This window comes from Nycticebus coucang, chromosome 15 (assembly GCF_027406575.1).
Source record: "Nycticebus coucang isolate mNycCou1 chromosome 15, mNycCou1.pri, whole genome shotgun sequence".
Taxonomy (NCBI): domain Eukaryota; kingdom Metazoa; phylum Chordata; class Mammalia; order Primates; family Lorisidae; genus Nycticebus; species Nycticebus coucang.
Window position 1 is genome coordinate 91424517 of NC_069794.1, and position 21086 is coordinate 91445602.

The 21086-nt window shown below is 41.6% G+C and overlaps 1 protein-coding gene across 1 annotated transcript in view; it reads right to left on the reverse strand.

The window, feature by feature from the left end:
• FREM2 (FRAS1 related extracellular matrix 2) overlaps positions 1 to 21086 on the reverse strand; it is a 170479-nt gene that overhangs the window by 91690 nt on the left and 57703 nt on the right. Inside the window, exons 3-4 of the mRNA XM_053563919.1 lie at positions 7789 to 7935; positions 2126 to 2356 (exon numbers count right to left, since the gene is read on the reverse strand). Of these exons, the coding sequence (XP_053419894.1) occupies positions 2126 to 2356; positions 7789 to 7935 (378 nt within the window). The remainder of the gene's footprint in view (positions 1 to 2125; positions 2357 to 7788; positions 7936 to 21086) is intronic.

Sequence of the window (21086 nt, forward strand, 5' to 3'; positions counted from 1 at the left end):
CAAGACCAATGGTCTTCAACAAGACGTGGAACACACCAGGCAGTACGGAATGCTTGTTAGTTACCAAAGGGTGATCATGGCTTGAAATAATTAGGGGTGGACTGGATCCAGAAAATTCTAAGACAACTTAGATGATCCTTACATGAGATGAAATTATGCCGGAGTTTCATGTGATGAAGGGTTGCGTGTGCTGTTTGTATCTGAGTGTGTTTTGTTTTAATATCCTACTGCTGAGATACATCATGGATACAGTCACTCTGGAATTCCAAGTAGGAAGACAGAAAGGAGCTGCAGTTCCTTATTCCTTCAGGGGGAGTGTGGCGATTGTACTAACTGGCAAATAAAACACCAAGAAGTGACGTCCAGCTTTAACTGACAGACCAGTTCGTAGGTGTGAAAGCTGTCAAGGGCTCATTTAAAAGAGCAAAGCTTTATTATTCAAGCACATACCCAAAGCTCAGGTCTAGAAGAAAGTTTGATTATTTATCCCTAGATAATGCAGGTAACATTAAATGTAACTGAATGCTAACTTCTTTAATGAAAGTTACACAGTTGAACTCCTCATTTAACTAAAGGCAGAGCTGTTCCTTCAACAAATGCCCTCAGGGCTCCAGATTTCTCACCCACTCTCTCTAATTATGCTCCGTCTTTTAACACTGGGATTTCCACGGGTCTCCATTTCGTGTACTCAGTAGGTTGTATATTTGCAGACCATTTAAGAGTTTTCTGATTGACTAAATGAAGTAGGCTGGCAGTTTAAAAGAAAAGTCATGTCTGCCTTCTGACAGGAGTTCAGCTTTAGAAGTCTCTACCAGGTTTGTATAAATGCCAGTCCTCAAAAAGCCATTCAAACTTTTTTTTTCTTTCTTTCCTGACTACATCAAGACAAGCCACGACTATATAAAGTATGGCACGGGAGGAAAAAGGTCAAATTACACACAAAAACATTAAGGGTCCACTTTTACCAACATCAGCCAAAGGTGTTGTCATGAAAATATAATTTAATAGAAATTAAGAACAATGATTCAAGACAGTGTTCACAACAGAATGGGGGTGGACTGGGTGGGGAGGGTGGATATTATGAACAAATGTGAACATATGGCCCAACGAAAATTTTTGGCTGGTAAATATATAAAGAAAATGCAAATAATTAAATGTAATGTAGGGAAAAAAATGGATCCCCAAAGTGTCTAATATTCAAACCATTTGTTTGAAAGCGATTTAAGAACATTGGGCACTCTGGGAGGCCAAGGCAGGTGGATCGCCTGAATTCATGAGTTCAAATCCAGTCTGAGCAAGAGTGAGACTCCATCTCTAAAAATAGCCAGGTGCTGTGGAGGGCATCTGTAGTCCAGTTACTTGGGAGTCTGAGGCAAGATCACTTGAGCCGAAGAGTTTGAGGTTGCTGTGAGCTAAGATGCCACGGCACTCTGCCCAGGGTGAGGACAACAAAGTGAGACTCTGTCTCAAAACAAAACAAAAATTCAAAGGACTTTAAAATGGTGAGTTAATTCAAGGAAAAGGAGGTGTTTTAAAGGATAGAATTATATAATAACAGTTAGGTGTGGTGGCTCACATTTATAATCCTAGCATTCTGGGAAGCTGAGGTGGGAGGATCGAGTTCCAGACCAGCCTGAGCAAGCGTGAGACTCTGTCTCTACCAAAAATAGAAAAATTAGCCAGAGATAGTGGTGGGTGGCTATAGTCCCAGTTACTCGGGAGGCTGAAGCAAGAGGATCACTTGAGACCTAGAGTTTGAGGTTGCTGTGAGCTGTGACGCCATGGTACTCTACCCAGGGTGACGGAGTGAGACTCTGCCACAAAAAAAAAAAAAAAAAACCCCAAACAAACAAATCTCTCAATGATAAGTAACAGTCAGATAAATATAAACACAATTTAATAGAAAAAAGCATTAGAACAACAGAAAGAACATTTGTATCATTTACTTGACAAAAACATAGCTTCCTTTCCTTACTGTTTGGTTCCCTTGTCCCTGATACTCAGCAGACCTGAGAACACTGAACCATCGATCCAGAAAGTTCTCTCTACACAAACTCCTAACACTGAATTTAAAACTTCCTCTGTAAGGCGTTTTGTTACAAAACTCCAAGGCAAGAGCTCTTACCGTCTCCTGGGTCGATGATCTCCACGGTGGCCACGTCAGGGAACTCCAGGGCGGCCAGCACCGGCTCGGACAGCACCACCTGGAAGGTCTCGGACCGCTCGTGCAGCCCATCGCCCAGGACCCGCACTCGCCACGCCGCTCTGCTCTGGCCAGGGTTGAACTGCACTTGCTTCTGCGCTTTGCCCTTGAAGTCTCTGTCTTTCTTGGCTGTCCCGTCTCTGGTGCCAATACCTTCACAGAAAGATAACATCACATTCCTAGTTTTACTTTCACTTGGATTATGAAGGTTTTCCTTGGGACGCTTCTGCATGTCACTTTATCCTGCAGAGAGCAAAGTAGATTCTGCGTTCAGCCTGTGAACGGCTAGCTGGGTTTGAAGACGAAAGCTTTCTACTGCAGGAGTGGGGTAGTTTACGATTTTGCTGCTTCTTGCCCTGATGGTGTCTTGGTCATATATTCTTTGGGCTAAGTTTGTGTCAGAGCTTCCTGTGAAGGAAGATTGAGAACATTCACGTTCACAGTATCCACTGTCCTTATTCTTACAAGTTCACTTCGTTGTAACATGCTTGGTGTTGACTGGATCAGGTGTTGCCGTGTATTTTTAAAGCCTAAGAAAAATTCTCTAACGAGAAAATATAGGCTGAGAAACACTCTGTGAGTCAAAGGATTCTCTTTCAGGGGTCCTCAAACTGTGGCCCGTGGGCCACATGATGTGGTGTGATTGTATTTGTTCCCGTTTTGTTTTTTTACTTCAAAATAAGATATGTCCAGTGTGCAGAGGAATTTGTTCATAGTTTTTTTTTTTTAAACTATAGTCCAGTGGTCTGAGGGACAGTGAACTGGCCCCTGTTTAAAAAGTTTGAGGACCTCTGACTGAGCAGAAAAATAAAAAGTTATAATATTCCCTAAAGGCTTAATGGAACTAGGACTCTTAAAAGCATCCAATTCAATGTTTGTCAAAACGGTCCCTGCCAGATAGATCTCTGTGGAGCACCCAGAATTCCATGAACCATGTGAGCAGAACTGAAGAGCCAAATAGATATGGTTATTACGAGCAGTATGCTTTGCTTACTCATTCAAGTTCAACTTCAGTTAGCAGGGAATCTTGAAGAATCCCTGAGTCACTAACCCCATTGCAACATGGTCTTGTCACTGTTACTACGTTAGGTACTCCAACCATAGGGATGGTGTCCGAAAAGCAGTGAACAAATTCAATGTTAAAGAAAAATTATAAAATTACTATAGTAATTGTACTTGTACCCTTAAGTATAGAATCAGAATCACTTAATGAGTCAAGTTGATAGGGTAGTTTTTCACACATGGGCATTATCAGAGAAGAAGCCAGGACAGACAGATTGAAAAGCTAGAAAAATAAAGTCATGTGACTGTTGAACTTTTAAAAGCCTGAAAATAAATTATCTCCAACATTTCTCATTTAATTAAAAAATTGTGGTGGTTTTGGACACTTCCTTTTATTTTTCAAACTACAAATGAAACTGGATCAAGATCCATTCAGCCACAAATGTTTATCAAGTACTTAACTGTGTCCCAGGCCCTGCGGCCCAAGCCAGGGCTGTCATCAGAGAATGAAATGATGAAATGGACAAAAATCTTTGCCTTGTAGTGCTTATACAAGATTAATTTGCATATTTGTTTCTTTATCTGAATATGTCAGTGACCATTAGTTTAATCTTAAAAAAAGGATGAGAACGAAGGCTTTATTAAAAATATACCTGTCTTCACATATCTCAGATAGATAACTGACATAAACACTGGGTTGTATTGTACTTTTTTCTTTTCTTTTCTTTTTCTTTTTTGAGACAGAGCCTCAAGCTGTCCCCCTGGGTAGAGTGCCGTGGCATCACAGCTCACAGCAACCTCCAACTCCTGGGCTCAAGCAATTCTCCTGCCTCTGCCTCCCAAGTAGTTGGGACCACAGGCACCCCCCACAACACCCAGTTATGTTTGTTGCAGCCGTCATTGTTGTTTGGCAGGCTCAGGCTGGATTCTAACCCGCCAGCTCAGGTGTATGTGGCTGGCGCCTTAGCCGCTTGAGCCACAGGCGCCGAGCCATAGTGTTCTTTTTTCAGCATCAGGTAAAACACAAATTATTTAATGGCAAGAGAAACAAGGACACGGAACCAGGAATCACAGCACTGTGTACCTTGTTGAATGCTGCAGACCTCTAGCCAACCCTCTGCTTCCTAGGCACACAGAAGGGTTGTCAACACCTCCTGACTCCTCTATAATTCACTGCGAGGCCCCGAGGGAAGGAATTATTCTTCCTGAGGTTCCAGATCACACGTGCTGCTCACTGACCCAGCTACTCCCAGGGGCAAAAATCTGCTAATCTGCCTCTGACAGCTACTGCCTGCTCTACCACTTCGTTCAGTTTTATCAGCAATGCATTATTTTCCTGGAGATTCAAAAGGCCGTTAAAAATGAAGACAGAATCAGGATCATACAAGGAATTCCCACCCCTTCCAACTAGTCATCCTCTCTGCATAACAGTCAACCGTCCATCCCGACATAAACCAAGCTGCAACACCAAGTCCCACTACTGCTGGAAGAAACACCGTGATTCCTGTACTTTGATTGTTAAAGGAAACTCCATTGCATCTTTTCCTTTGACATGGAAAAATAACATGGAATTTATGCAAGGTACTTGTGGAATGAGAGAAAATGATTTTCTATTCCATCTTGGCCACAGCTCTGGAATTGTAGATTGTGGAGAATTCTACAATTGTAGAATCACCAATTGTTGGAGATTTAAGAAGCTTGTGGTGCAGTGGTTAAGAGTTTGGGCTCTGGAGCCAAATCTTACCTCTGCCCCTTCCTAGCTGTGTAATTTCAGGTACATCACAGCCCTTCTGCTTCCTCTCCTGTAAAATGGGGGGTTATAAGGGTGCTCTTTCCATGAGGGTTGACTTACGTAACCACCAGGAACTAGGTCTGGCATGTAATAAGAATTCAGTAGACCTTAGCTGTTATTATCACTTCTTAGCCTGTAACCTCATGCAGCACCTGCCAAGTAATGAGCACTCACGAAAATATCACTTGAGTCAATGAATAAAGGGTTGTTGAAAGGAGTAAAAGAGAAAAAGCATTTAATGGGCTTAAAGAAGCATTTTGCCTTTAGTAAATGTTCAATAACCAGTAGCCATAAGATCTTTACAAAACAAATATTATTGTGAAATACAAATGCATATTAATATTTAGTTTACTAATGAGCTAGAAGGTTTATGAAATAGATAATCATCTTTGAAAAAATACATCTACAAATTTCATGTAATTTATGACTTCTTAACTGTGCTCAGGGGATATTTTGTCTTTAGCTACCAGTAACACTATCTTTAGCTGTAAGTGATATTTTTTCTCTTTAGCTATAAGTGATACTGTCTTTTGTTATAATGCAATCTATCTCACTGTAAAAGTTCATAAACAAAGAAGATTGCATGGAAACAGCTACATAAAATATATTCATTGTAGACCTTCTATGAGGCTACCTTTCACTCCACGTTCCAGCACAGCATCCCCATCTTCAGCAACTGAAGATGTAGACCATACACAGAAACCCTCCCAGTTTTCTGTCACGACCCAGTTCCTGTGTGAGGTGGACAGAGGGAAGCTCTAGAGCAGTGGTTCTCAACCTTCCTAATGACACCTTGTATTTTCATTCTTACAAAGGGGTCACGACCCACAGGTTGAGAACCGCTGCTTTAGAGCCTTCATCGAATTGCTGGTATCTCCATAGGAAAATAGAATAACAACAAAAAGCGTTCTTGTTCGACATTTTAGTGTTCAGCTCAAGAGGAAAAAGGCAGTAGAGGGAAAAATGTAAAAAAAAAAAGGTACTAAAATCTTTTTCAAATATTTGCTTTCTCAATGCTATCTGCTAGTTGTGCATAACTAAATAGACTCACTAGGAGTAGGAATTCAAGTAAAAAAAAACAAATAGATAAAAATTCTTTATAATTTCTAAGGTGCTCTGGTTTTTAGTTATCATTTTCCCTATGACTTATTTGGTATATTTTCAAGCACAAAGCACAGTTAAGACTAATCGCTCGCTGGCAATAAGACAGGATCTGCAGGGTATGTGTGCATAAGAGAGCGTGACGGCAGCATTACTATGTCCTGGAAGATCAAAAACAGAGGGTTTAGGACAGCCACGCACAGGAGCATGCAAATAAGAAATACGGAAGCAGAGGTGCTGGGTCTGCAGGTAGACCGGCTCCTCGTAGCAGAGTATCCCCAGGGATAGGGAGAGCACAGAGTAAAAACAAGCCTTCCAAAGTTAAAAAAACAGTCGGTGGGGCGCCGGCCTCATATACCGAGGGTGGTGGATTCAAACCCGGCCCCGGCTGAACTGCAACCAAAAAATAGCCGGGCGTTGTGGCGGGCGCCTGTAGTCCCAGCTACTCGGGAGGCTGAGGCAAGAGAATCGCGTAAGCCCAGGAGTTGGAGGTTGCTGTGAGCCGTGTGAAGCCACGGCACTCTACCGAGGGCCATAAAGTGAGACTCTGTCTCTACAAAAAACAAACAAACAAAAAAAAGAACATCAAAATAATGTACCTTTAAAGTAATTTACATCCAGAATCCAAACATGTCAGGGGAAATCATAGTGGGGCAAAATCATTGACCTGAGGCAAGGTCAATGGTGGTGCTGGGGCGACTCTATGTGTGTGTTTCTGTGAATAGGGATCTAGTTTTTAAGGCTTCTGAAGTTCATGGACTAACATCTCAAAATAATCATTTTGGAGACAAACACAAGGTTACTTTTTATCTTGCTAACACTTTCCTAGATTCCTACCTGAGGCGATAATCTCATTCAAGGAAAACTCTTTTACCCCCTTGCAAATTCTATCAGCCTAGATGTCCATAAAACAGATGGTACCAAAAATAATATAACTGAGGTGCTGCCATTTCCACCAACATACCAAATATTTTGTGCCAACTATATTACTGATTAAAATGACCAATATACCACCTACCTTCTCTGCTTGATGCTTATATGAAATCAAATGCATATCAGCTTTAATTGGGGTTGAATAAAAGGTTTTCTTCATTTACTTTTGACCCCCAGTTTTATTACGGGAAGTAAAGCTGTAGAAAATAATGAGTACTTAACACTTTGCTGATGGTTACAGAGAAGAGTCACAAGGCAGATCTTTCATGTAGCGCACTGGCATATTAATGGAACCTTTAGTGACTTATGAGAGTGCTCAAATACAACACATAACAAATTACACTTCATTGCCTAAGAAATTACTGAATGGTTTCTGTCTACTTAGTAAAGTAGCTGTCACATATTTTTACACTGATGCTTCAGAAGACTTTCATCTTATGGATAAATTACAAATTTAAGCCTATTCTAAGATCTAGTGACATTTGTTTTTATTTTTTAACTTATGAGTGATTGGCAACTTTGTAAAGTTATTTTGTATCGGTAAAAGATCACACTTAGGTAGGAGAAATGAAGACCAGCAACCTTGACACAAACAGGTTTCTTTAGCAGTTAAAGAACCTTTAAATGTCAACATCTCCCTAAATCTTTAAAAAAAACTCCATGTCAGTGAACCACATTGATATTTTAATCACTCAAGTAAAATTATAACCCTTGCTATAAAAGAAAATTTTGAGACAAAAGGAAACATTAAACTTACTTATAAAGGAAGTTTCTCCCAAGTAACCTCTACGTTTAAGAACAACATCTAGAAATTTGGAGTCCTCGTTGACCAGGTAATATTCCTTTTCAAAGGAGATCCATGCCCAGTTCAGACGAAAATTCTGGTTGGTTAACTTGTTTCCACCTTGAAAATAAAAATTGAAGGCTCTAAATTAGTGCTTTCTTGAATGAATGACCTGAATAATCCATGTACTACTTTAAGGATGCATCGTTAAAGAATCACTAGTGCTACTTGACCTGACCACAACTCTAGAAAACGTACGTGGAAATACAGCTTACCATTTAGTGATTGTTATATGGAAATTCAATAGCTGGCATGACTCCTCATAAATCCCTTGCTTTCCGGGAGGGCAGGTGGGTGAGGGAGGTAGAACCCAGCTACCAGAAGCAATGCACTTTGATTTTGAAACTTAATATCCCAGTTGCAGGATAACGCACAGGCCACAAGGTGCCGTTGGAGAGCAAGTTTTCCTCAGCGAGGCTTTAAGGCTCCTTTGTGCTGAGGGTCGCACTTTACAAATACCTTTTTCTGGTTCACAGAGCAGTTGGGTGGAAGGCTTTAATTATAACCACTTAGGGAAAAACAAATATCCCTTCTCTGCCTCCCTTCCCCGCTATATTCCACTCCATTCCTTACAGCAAACAGACAGCTCTTTTCATTGATTTCCATTCTGCTCTGGAGATAAGGCTCTCTCCTCCCACCTTCCCACCCAAAAGGAGCTGGCTCCCTATCAGGGGAAAATGAACCTCGCCTGTGATCTCTCTTATGTGAAAGCTCCTGTGTTGGGTAAATGAAAGGAGAAATGGCTATCAGCTGATCACTCTGCACGCATCCTTCCACTTCTTTTGATCTACACCAATTATTTCAGAGTAAGGTGAGGTTTATAAACAAAGGCATCAGTAATGCCTTTTAAGTCTTTCTGGAAAAGACTGAGGGGAAAGCCCACATAATAAACACAGCTACAGGCACGATTTTAATTCTACTTGTTTCTCTGAGTTCACACAGACAGAGCTTCACTAAAGAAAAAGAAAAGAGACAGGAAAATATTAAGATTGGAACAGGCCGAGAGCAAAAAATCTACATGGAGGGAAACAAATCTGAAAGTACGTTCATCTTTGCTAGAACTTTTTAAAGAATCAAAACTGCAGCAATGTTGAGCTGTCATTTTGACACATACTAACGATTAAAAATAAATTTCCCCTTCAACTGGAATTGGGTAAGGAAATGGATTTTCTTCTTTATTACTGTTTGAATTGTTAATTAGCACAAGCCTTTTGGGCAGCTTTGTGGCTGTGTGTGCAAGAGACAAAAAACTGTTGAAATCATTGGCTCTTGTAAGTCCTTTGGTGAGATTTTTTTTTAGCTCCAAGAGAAGCAAAAATATATTTGTAAGAAATCAGTGATTGCAATATTCTCTAGAATGATCCCAAAGCTTAAAACCTTTGGATTTACGCTGTTGGGGTACATAAAGTAAATGAAATATTATCCAACCGCTAAACAGTAAATATGAAATTTTTTCCTAAACACTTCACAACAAAGAAACAAATGGTACATACCAGTCCTGTGAACATAGCTACACACACCAGGCTGCTTAGTGTTTTGAATGGATGGGATTATAGCCCTTTCAACGTTTACTTACTTTCGTAATATAAAATATCCATAGCCTGGAGAGGAGGAATTTGTGTCAGTTTAAGACAGAAATTCATTTTGTACTCTGCCCTTATGAACTTTGTGCCTGGCATGCTCTGGACCCTGAGCAGTGTTCTGGAGGGGAGAAGCCCTGACCTAGGAGGGTCCTCAGACCTGGAGTCCAAGGCCTCTCCCTCTCACTCCTCTGCTCTCCGACTTCGAGAAAGTCCCTTCTCTAGACTTCTGATTTCTCATCTGAAGAATCCAGTGAGAGTGATCTGAATCACTGCCTGTGACTGCTTCAAGGATTAAGTGAGATAACTACAGACACACATACGTTGATGCAACCCTGCCCTCACTGCGCCCTGCCCCACGCATGCACAGACCACCCTGTGCACCCACTGCCCACCGAGGCCTGTCTGCCTGGTGCGCACCTGAGTTCGTCTCCTTTGCCCGCTTCCCTTTAGCACTTGCATATATCAAGACAACAGTTTGGATTGATCTGTCTAGTAAATGTGAACACATTTTCATGTATCCCCCACTGATAGTTCAACTCAAATCTGTGCAGATTTCCAGAACACTCTGCCCTGCCCTGAGTGTTCCCGTGGCCCCTCACCTTGGCCCAACACTCAGTGGTTGGCCAACGTTCTTGCAGCTCCAGGGATTTGCCTCCCTCACTCTTCCTGTCACCCTTGTACTCTCACCTAAAATGTGGCTCTCTTGTGCCTCTGACCACACTGTCCACTCCTTAATGCTCCTCTATCCATTTCCTGCCTGAAGCCTCTTGCAGCTGCCCCCACCCTCTCCTCTCTTTGTGACTCACAATTGTTCACTAGTTGATTTCTCTTTTTTTTTTTTTGTAGAGACAGAGTCTCACTGTACCACCCTCGGTAGAGTGCCATGGCGTCACACAGCTCACAGCAACCTCCAGCTCTTGGGCTTACGCGATTCTCCTGCCTCAGCCCCCGAGTAGCTGGGACTACAGGCGCCCGCCACAACGCCCGGCTATTTTTTTGTTGCAGTTTGGCCGGGGCTGGGTTTGAACCCGCCACCCTCGGCATATGGGGCCGGCGCCCTACTCACTGAGCCACAGGCGCCGCCCGATTTCTCTTTATAAATGAGCACGTTAGCTGATATCCTGTCATACCGTTCAATTATACTAATTTACTAACTGTACTAAGTTATGTCAGAAATACAGAGTATCTATGTTACTAGCACCAACACTTGGTCTTCTTATCTTTAAAAATATTTGTTTTAAATGATGTTCTACTCCTTAGACTATCTTCTAGAAAGTAATAGAAAATAAAGAATAGAATAACTTGTAAGCAATTAAATAGAATAACTTGTAAGCCCTCCTAGGTCAGGGCTTCTGCCCTCCAGAACACTGCTCAGGGTCCAGAGCATGCCAGGCACAAAGTTCATAAGGGCAGAGTACAAAATGAATTTCTGTCTTAAACTGACACAAATTTAAAATGACCTGATTTCTAAACCAAATTATTATATGAAAATAACTTTCTGCCACCCTTCTGTCCCCTTGAGATTCCAGCAAGCCTAGGTTTTATTCCAAACTTCTCATTGTGCTACGCCAAGCCATTTCTTGTCCATTCTAACACCTGTACTTCATATCTCCTCACTTACCCTTGATGAGGAGTAGCCAGCCACGTCCAGCCTCGCAGTTTTCTGAACAAAGATGTGGGTTTGCCACATGCTGTGGCTCCACCCAGAATACCCTGAGCTTCCCTCATCCTTGTGGTGATCTCTACCTCTCTAAATTTTGACAATTTTTGGCTAATTTTAAGACTGGATTCTAACTCTTGCCTGAAATATTCTGGAAATACTTTCTAAATATGATGTATTTCAATAATAAGGAATATTGAAGGTCTTCTCTCTCCAATCTTTCTAAGACAGTAAGCCCCAAGGCAAACTCTAGCACTCTCTAGCTCTTTTATTCTAATCAATTTTTTGGTAATTGTTTTAGTGACACCTTCTCTAAAATGTCCTGTTTACTTCCTGAACACCATGTAAAGATTTAAAGTGATTACCTATGAATGGGAATTACTGGAATTTGTGTTTATCTCAGTGACATTTCCTGGGATTATTAGTGACTGAGGGGCTGCTTCCCTTCCACTTCATTCTGGAGCAGCACAGATGATCATGGGGATATCTAATTTCATCTCCACTTACGCATTTGTAAAACTTATTTTTAGGTTCATGCCTCTGTTCTGGAAGGAGGATGTGCCAGGTTAATCAGTGGTTTTGAATGACAAAAACTGAACCATCTGCCCAGTATTTTATACATCTACCTACCAGCTTGAGAGTTTATTTGAAATAAAAGCCAAGAAAAATTGCTTTGTAATACAGAGAGAGGGTCCAGGATAACGAGCTTAAAAACTTAGAATTCATTCTAAAAATGAGATTTTTAAGTAAATATTTAATGAGAGAATATGAAGTTAAGTCTCTAAAGCTTAACTCAATAGAATTTAATACTACATAATTCTTCCAAAGCAGGCACATATGAATCATATTTCATTTCAGAATTTGTAAATCTTAGCTCCTCACTTAGTATGCAAGAGTGATAAAGGGATTTGAAGAACTAAGCTGTGGATTATTGTAACTCCATTTATTAAAACTGTGATGTGGCATTAATTGAACTCTGTATTTTATTTAAAGAAGGGGAAAAAACCTTATTTACTCATTTATTACACACCAAGTAAACTCCTCTAAAACCTCAAAAATGGGATTAATAATGTCACCTAACAAAAACTATAGTTTACTGAACGTGAAATTTTAGATACACAACTTAAAAAACTGACAAATTTGTACTTAAATGTGATTAGTTGCATTTCTAAAATAGATTCTGTCATCTAGGGTGCATGAGGAGCTAGTCTCGACATCTCATTGGAAACAAATGGAAGTCCATAACCGTGTCATAAGTCCACACAACAGGTGCCCGACAGCTGATAACCATACTCCCAAGCACTCTGTCCCCAAATCCTGACACTAAAGCCATTAAGATTTGGATGAAAAGGCTTCTTTTGAGCTTTTCCAGCTGGCCTTTAGACGTCTTCATTTTCCTTTTTCATTTGAACTCAATACTTTCTTTAGAATAACAAAGAATCCCAGTCTCCAATTAGCCCTTCCTAAAAGCACAGGGCTGCCTGATGCCTGCAAAGACAAAGCATTTTTTTCTTCAATAACATGAAAGTGGTGTCATAACTCTGACTTGTACTTGATAAAGGGGAGTGCCCATGGAACTCTGACATCCAATTTCTTCTTAGAGAAAAGTTAATTAGAGAAGGTGCTTGGTATTTTCCAGTTTGGTAAAATTTCATTTGCTGAAAAAAAAGTTCAGTGTGGAAGCTGAACTGGAAATCAACACATATATATATATATGTTACATATATGTGTAATGTATTGTAACTGTAATACAATATTGTAATTGTAATATATATATACATATTTCTTTCAATCAGCAATAGAAGTAGATATTTATATTAGAAAAGATTAAGATAATGCTGGTATTTAGTTTATTAGGGAAATTAGATAATTGGATGCTAAGCATATTTTTTAAAAGTCTTGTTCTCTTAAGAGCAAAACAATGATAAGCAACTATGCAACTACCATCAGAGTCAATGTTAATCATGATGATGAGAATCTAAAACTTCAGTTAAAATAAGGGGTTCAGTACACAGCCACTCCTGTACGAGGATGACCTTCTCTGAAACTCCACATTGCCCTCCATACAGAGTCTTCCAGAAGAGAATCTCCGCAAGCTGGTGGGACCAGCCCTCTGGTTCTTAAACTCAGGTTGATTCTGCTGTTTACTGAAAACCACCTGGTTTAAAGTCAAAGCCAACTTGCCTCTCACCCCGCCCTGGGCGTTGGCACCAACTCCGGGAGACAGCACAGGCAGGGTGCGCAGACCAGAGGTTGGCGAGAGCTATGAAGGGGGCACTGATGGTGAGCTGTGGGGGCTGAGGAGAGTCAGGAGCACGGTGGCCTGAGGGGAGCCAAGCCAAGGGCAGGGAGCCACGGGCAGTAGAGAGATGGAGGGGAAAGGACTCCTGGAGATCAAGTATAGGAACAGTGATAAGGAATCCAGTAAAACAAGAACTTCAAAGAGTTCAATTCCACAGGTGCTCAGGGCCTTACTAAATATTTATTCCCTCCTTTTTCTTTTTTTTTTTTCCCTCTTAAAGTGTTTGGATATTAGAGACAAAGACTTGTCCAAAATACGCCCTGGGGTGAACAGAGGCGTCCCAGAGACCCTGAGGCATCCCAGAGACCCAGTGATCACAAGAGCAGCTGTGCCCTCATATGACCCGTGGAGCCCCCAAGATGCTGGAGAAAGACCCGCAGAAACTGTCCATGGTTTTATAACTTTGTAGACACCTTAATGATTTCAGTGGCTATTTATTTCAATAGTACCAAAATTTCTATTGCACTAAGTAAGGTATTGAAGAATCTCTGCCCCATGCAACTTTTGGTAGTCGATACATCATTTTCTTCCTTCTGACTGTACACTCCCACCCCACCATTTCCACTGCCTTACACGTTCCAAAAAACAGACAGCAGGACACCAGGGAGCAGATCCATGGGGAACTATGGAGACTGTGTAAAGAAAGGTGTAGAGAGAGGAACAGCACCATAGGGACCCAGGAGGTGGGGAGGTCAGGCCTGGCACACACGAATCTCTGCTGGACACACATTCTTCTGTGGCGATGTTGGAGCCCTTGTCAGGAAAGGCATACGTGAGCAGTACACCCTTCCTATCTAGGGGAATGAATGAAACTGGATTGTCCCCTGCACTGCACAGCACTGAGCTCAAGTTCACGGTCATGCTCAATACTCTTCTGTAGAATGTAAGTTGCCAGATGGTGGGTTGAGATGGGGAATGATAAATACACTATTACTCACTTTAGAAGCCAAGAGTATCACAATCCACATCACTACGTGTACATAGGAGAGACGACAATTAAGGTCACAAACCGATCCTAGAGAATGTGCTGTAAACCTCATTGCTGAATATCACTACCGTATCACTGACGCCAGCACCTCGCCACCCTTGAAAGCAATTTTTCTAGGATGAGTTCATGGAGACCTCGTACTATGGTAGCTCTGATGGCCATTCCAGAAAAAGTTTCACAATTGGTTTGAAGGGTGAACTATGTGCTGGCGTCAGTGCACGGCTTCCCAGGGGAGCACCTCCAAGGTGACATAGTGACACTCAGCAACGAGGCAAGCAGGTCATTTTCTAGGATGAAGTTGTGAATTTAATCATCTGACCTTGTATAAAGAGTGTTTGTACATTAGGTCACAAAGACTGAAATTCCTACTTATCTACTATGCCAGAGGCTAGCATATAGTCAATCTTCATTATTCCCGGATTCCATACTTACCAATTTATTTACTCCTGAAAATTTATTTGAAATGTCCTGAATTATTCTTTGTGTTACTTCTGTGATCATTCTTGAACACGTGCAGGGTAGGGTAAAAAAAATTGCATTGCCTGGCACTTATTTCAACTTTCACACTATAAACAAATGTTCTTTTTATGGTCTATGTAGTGCCGTATTGTTAACAGTTTTTCTGCTTTTTCTTGGCAATTTTGCTGTTTAAAATGGCCCCAATTACAATACTGTCTGGAGTTCCTGCACCTAAGAGGCTGTGACATGTCTCACAAAGAAACTAAGTTAGATAAGCTTGTTCATGTGTGAGTTATTCATATAAAGCTGTTGGCTGTGATTGCAGTGTCAATGAATTAACCACAAATATCAAAAATGGTGCCTTGAAACAGAAACACACAGAATACAAAGCTATGTATTGATGGGCTGACGAAAGTGTAGTAAGCAGAGGCTCAAAGGAACCTAAACCTCTATTTCCCCTAGGAACAATGCTTCACCGTTTGCTAATTTAGTATTCACCATGACTTTATAGAACACAACTGTTGTGAATAATGAAAACAACTTCACTGGTACAGTACAAGTCCCAATAAGTTATTCTCTGGGGACATAGGAAGTAGAAATGTGTTCCAGCCCACACTCGTTTTGCCTCCCGTGAATCAGCCTTTCCCCTGGCACATGCTCAGCAGTGTGAGCTGAAAAGAACCCTCAGTGCACTCTCAGATGGGCAGCAGCCCTGGCTTCCTGCGGCCATCTGCCCTTGGCCACGATGGCACTAGGATGCACACCCCGGTGTGGCTCACGGGCCAAGGGTGTGCTGGCTCCCGGACGGGTACCTGCTGTAATTTGAGAACACAGAAAGAGAATTTATAGGATTGCTGTTAGCCTATAGGAAAGTAACATATGTAGAATAAATTCTAAGGCAGAGTCACTTCTGATCCAGCTAAAAAAAATTTAGGATAATTGATTCTAGGTTCTCAGTTCTCCCCTCAGCTGGAGTTCATGCCTGTCATGCTTCTGTGGGGTCCTCCAGGCCTCCTGCAGGCTGATTTCCTTGGGCTATAAGAAGCCTTTGGAAAGAGAATTGATTAAAATGGAAATGGACCTCAGGCACAATCATGGGCTCCACACAAAGTGAAAACATCAGAGCAGAGCAGGGATTGATGAAAGTGTAGTCTAAGTTGACTTGTCTCTAACTCCTGTCAAGGCCCCTGGATGAATGTTTGAATTCTAGGGAAAGAGAACACTGTAAGTGGAAATTTAGAGAGATTAATGAACTAATCCCTTTTTCATGCAGGGTCCAAGCAGCACTCTTTGGATACTCTTTCTTCAATACAGAGTAACAGCCAAGATCACCACACAGCTCGTGGGTCTGTAGGGAGGATCCCCGCTGTGGAGGACCCAGGGATACATAGCTGCTGGGGTTCCCGGCAGAGCTGACATTGTGTGATCGGGCTTATTACAGATAACAGTCATCCTTGGACAGAAGTGATATCAAAAATAACTTTGACCAACTGGTGACTCTGACCAATCAGAATTGGCATGACACAGGCATTGGCCAATCAACACCCTCCCCCAAATAATCAAAAACCAAGGCACACTTGCCAAAACCATTTGGTACTCAAATATTGGTGTAAACAGGCTGAATTCAGCCTTGGGGGACCCTGAAAATGCTCGGAGAGGGGGTCTGGACAGATTGAGGGTCAGGATCAGGCTGATTTTAGTAATATGCACATTTCTGATGCATTTCACAGCAACCATGCCAGTCAGGCATTTTTCCACATCCTATGGCTAACGTAAAGTACTCACTTTAAATTCCTACAGATATTGTGCATGGCAGACTCGGGATTCAAATCCAGCCTGCTAGTATTCTTTCTCTATTTCCTCTGAGTAGCCAGATTGCTTCATTTAGGTCACTGTTCTTTCAGGCCACTCTGGCTTAATTCTAATTTGTTTAGCTTAATTGATAAATTAGTGCTACTGTCCGAGTTTCTGAGCGAGTGAGTTTCCCTCTGCCATCAGCAAACACTGATGAAAGGAAGAATGATACCAAATATTTGAAATACAATTATAGAAAAATTAACACAAACCCAAAGTTAAGACCCTTTTGTTTGATGAATGAACTTGAAGCCCAAAGCTGGGGAATCTAGAGGGAAAATCCTTGTTGCAGAATGAATGACTTGTGCTCTGGCCGCAGCTGGGTCAGAGTTTGCAAGCCTGAGCCTGCAGGGTCCTCTGTGTTTCTCTAAGTGTAGCCCCCACCCCAACTCCATTCCAAGAAGGAAACAGAAAGAATGTGTATATTTTCTTCCGCTGCAAGAGAAAGGAAAGACAGAGAGGCAAACCACAAGTTTACTCCCCTTCCCTAGCGTTAAAGCATATCTCCATAATCAAACCAGTTTTAATGAGGTTAACATTTTACTTTCTTAATTAGAAGCTTATACCCAGTGGAAGGAATGTCTTTACTCTTGGTAGGCATGCCTCGGATAAGGCATTCAGGTGCACATCCACAGGGGACAAAGGACAAAGCAGATGTGTGATTGCAAGGGGGCCTCATTTACAACACACACCTTACTAGGTTATTACCTGAAGTCTCCATTATGAACTAACTCGGTCATTTTAACTCTGCAATGCGAGCAACTAAAGAATTCTTTTTTTTTTAATGGAAATGTAACACAATTTTCAGTGAGAACACAAACTAATTCAAGAAATCATGTTGTGGCTGAGTAATATCGATCCAGACACCGTGCACCTCAGAGCAGAATGGAGCTGCAATTCATCTTCCCTCAAGTCCCCACTGTACAAAGATCAGAATGGCTGGGACTTGAATGAGATTATAAAGCCGTTTAACTCCCCAGGAGGTTTCCCTCCAGCTTTAGTGGTGCCTGCATTTAATAGTCTGTAATCTCCAATACTGTTCATAAGCCTAAAATGATAAAACTATATTTGAAATTATATGAAATTATATATAAATATATATTACTGGGGGGATTTTTTCTCTTTAAAGCGGCCTCCCAATTTTTTTTATCCTTTTACCCATTTACAAAAAGAATCAAGACATTAAAAAAACAACACGATACTTTCAGAAAAACAATAACTGCTTTACTCAGAGCTAAGTTTGCCAAGGAGATCCACACCCTGCTCTCCCTCTGGGAGAGGAATAAACACAAAACACCACACCTGGTACAGCAAGCTTTCCCAGGCGCACCGCCTGAGGCTACAAATAGATTTATTAGATCTCTAGCAACACATTCTTAAAATAAACTTAATAGCCTTCGGGTCTCTGTTCAAACCAGAGCCTAATTCCTTCTGTGGCGCCAGACATCTCCCTCCACCCCCGCGGCTCGGAGAGACAGGCAGGCAGGGCCGTGCACACCTCTCTTTCCAGCGACCGGTTTAGCACCTTTTAGTGAACTCCCTGCAAAGTGAGCTCGTTTTCTGATTCCTATTCCTCGTCTAACAGTGCCACCGCCCTCAGGGGAAGACACTGTCATTGCAATTAATGCAGATGACAGTCTGGACTGTATTTTGGATTATCTTTTGGAAATGGGTTTTAGGCACAAAAATAGGAAAGAGGAAAATGAAACAGAACTGCCTCAATCTGACTGTTAGTAACAAAAATGTTGAGGGCGGCGCCTGTGGCGCCAAGGAGTAGGGCGCTGGCCCCAAATACTGGAGGTGGCGGGTTCAAACTCAGCCCCGGCCAAAAACTGCCAAAAAAAAAAAAAAATGTTTAACCTGTTCCCATTATTACCAAAATTTAAATTTGATAGCTGGGATGGAGAGGTTAGAGCGGAATGGGAGCATGAAAGCCATGCCATAAATTAAAACATCATGACTGAATTTTAACTCAGAATCCCAGAAAGTCAGGGCTCATGAGAACTTCCCGAAGATAATCTTAATTTGCTGTTATCGTTGTGAAAATTCGAGTTGGGTGCATGTTCTTAGCTATATATTTTCTTCTGTAGCAAAATGAAAATTTGAAAGTTTTAGATTTCTAGGCCTAACACTAAGAAATATACGCAATCATACCTAGTCACTTGACTTTTGTTCTTGTGACAAACTAGAAAAGAGGTGTCATTGATTTCTATCAATAAAGGAAGGAGAGAAAGAGGGAAGGAGGTAAAGAGAAAGCAAAAGAGAAATATATACTAGAGAGAGAGCAGAGGAGAAACAGAAATACGAAGACAGGAGCAGGGGGAACAGCGTCAATGTCGGCGTCATTTGACACAGCGTCATTTGTCACATTTTTCTTTTCATTTATTTCAGATTAGGATTTCGCAAAGCTAGCTTTTATGCTTAACCTGCAGTATGATTTAATTAGTCAAATGCTTTGGTAGCTGCTCTGATCCTTTTAAAATTACACCAGAGCTACCAATGCCATCCTCCTTGGTAACTTGAAGATCTGAGGTTAATATAAAGCTATCTACGTACATATTTACCTGTCAAAAGAAAAAGGAATTCCATAGTAAGTATAACGACAAGTTGTTGCGATCTTAGAGCACCAGACTGTATTGGAAAAAGGAATTTAAACAACCTACAGCAGTTTTATTTAATGTGTATTTGGGAACAGAGCTCTGTGGTTAGAAAGTATAAAGACGGCTCATGTACAGTCCCTTCTGTAAAACATAGGCCTAGGTAAGTAGGGTAAACCAAACACAATACATGATATGACATGTAGGTGAAAGGTGAAGAACCGGGGGCTCAGAGGAGGGTGGGAGAGCACCACAGGGCACAGACCCCTCCTGGCTCAGCACAAGGGGCACAGTGGAGGGACCCCGGAGGATGGTGCTGCTCCAAGCCCGAGGAGCTGCAGGAAAACAGATGTAGGACAGAGCGTGTGTCAGCCAAGGCAGCACAGCAGCAGCCGGCACTGCAGGGCTTGGGGGAGGAAAGGGGAAAGCAGAGAAGCTGGAAAGTCAGGCGGCCCCTGAAGGAAATCTGGAGTTGGAAGAGACACAATCTAGACGAAATATTGATTTGGAGACAACAAGCATCGCCAAGGTTGTGGAGACAAGAACATTGTCCTATACGGATGGGAATTTAAACTGATGCAGCCACTGTGGAAAACACGATGGAGCCCTCCTCAAAAACCTGCAAGTGGAGCTGCATTGATCTAGCAATCTCACTGCGGGTACAGATGCAAAGGATGTCACCTCAGGGGCCAGAAGAGCCATCTGCACTCCTGTCTTCTCTGCGGCATTACTCACAACAGCCATGATGTGGAATCCACCTGAGAGTTCATCAGTGGATGAACAGATAGGAAACATGGTATACACACACACACACACACGCACGGGACTATTATTCAGGCACTTAAAAAAATGAAATCCTGTCAACTGGAGGCCATCATGTCAAGTGAAATAAGGTGGACCAGAGAAACAACTATCATATGATGTCACTCATATGTGGAAGCTAAAAAAGTTGATTTCTTACAAGTAGAAAATAGAGTGATAATTAGCAAAGGCTGGGAAGGGCAGAGGAAAGGGAGAGATGACAAGAAGTTGGTTAATAGGTACAAAAATAGATGGAAGGAATAAGTTCTAGTGTTGGGTAGTAGGGCAGGCTGACTATAGGTAATAATTTATTGTGTATTTCAAAATAGCAGAAAAGAATTGGAATGTTCTCAACACAAAGAAAAGATAAATGTTTCAGGTCGTGAATATCCCAATGACCCTGATTTGATCATTACCCATTTTATACATGTATTGAATTTGCACATGTTCCCTTAAATACGTACAGTTTTTATGTATCAATAAAAATTTTTAAGAGAAATTGTGGTAACACGCACAATGGAATATCATTCAGCCTTTAAAAAAGAAGGAACTCCTGACCCTGGAGGACACACTATGTGAAGGGTCAGGCACAGGAAACAAATACTGCCTGATGTCACTTACAGGTGGGATCTACGGAGTCAGACTCACTGGAAGGGGGTGCAGCAGCTGCACATTCAGGACGGGACTGTCCAGCTGCAGAAGAACATGCCCGGGAACAAGCCCACTGATTCTGCATTATGGTGAGTTGTGTAATTATTTTATTATATATTTCTATGTAACAATACTAGAAATAAAGTGCACAATAAAAGTAATGTGCTTGAGTCATCCCGAACCCACTCCCTGCACTCCCCCCATCACCAGTCCATGGAAAAATTATCTTCCATGAATCCAGTCCCTTCCTGCCAAAAAAGTTGGGGACCATTGATCTAATGTCCAGCCTGGTGACTACAGTTAATAATATTGTATT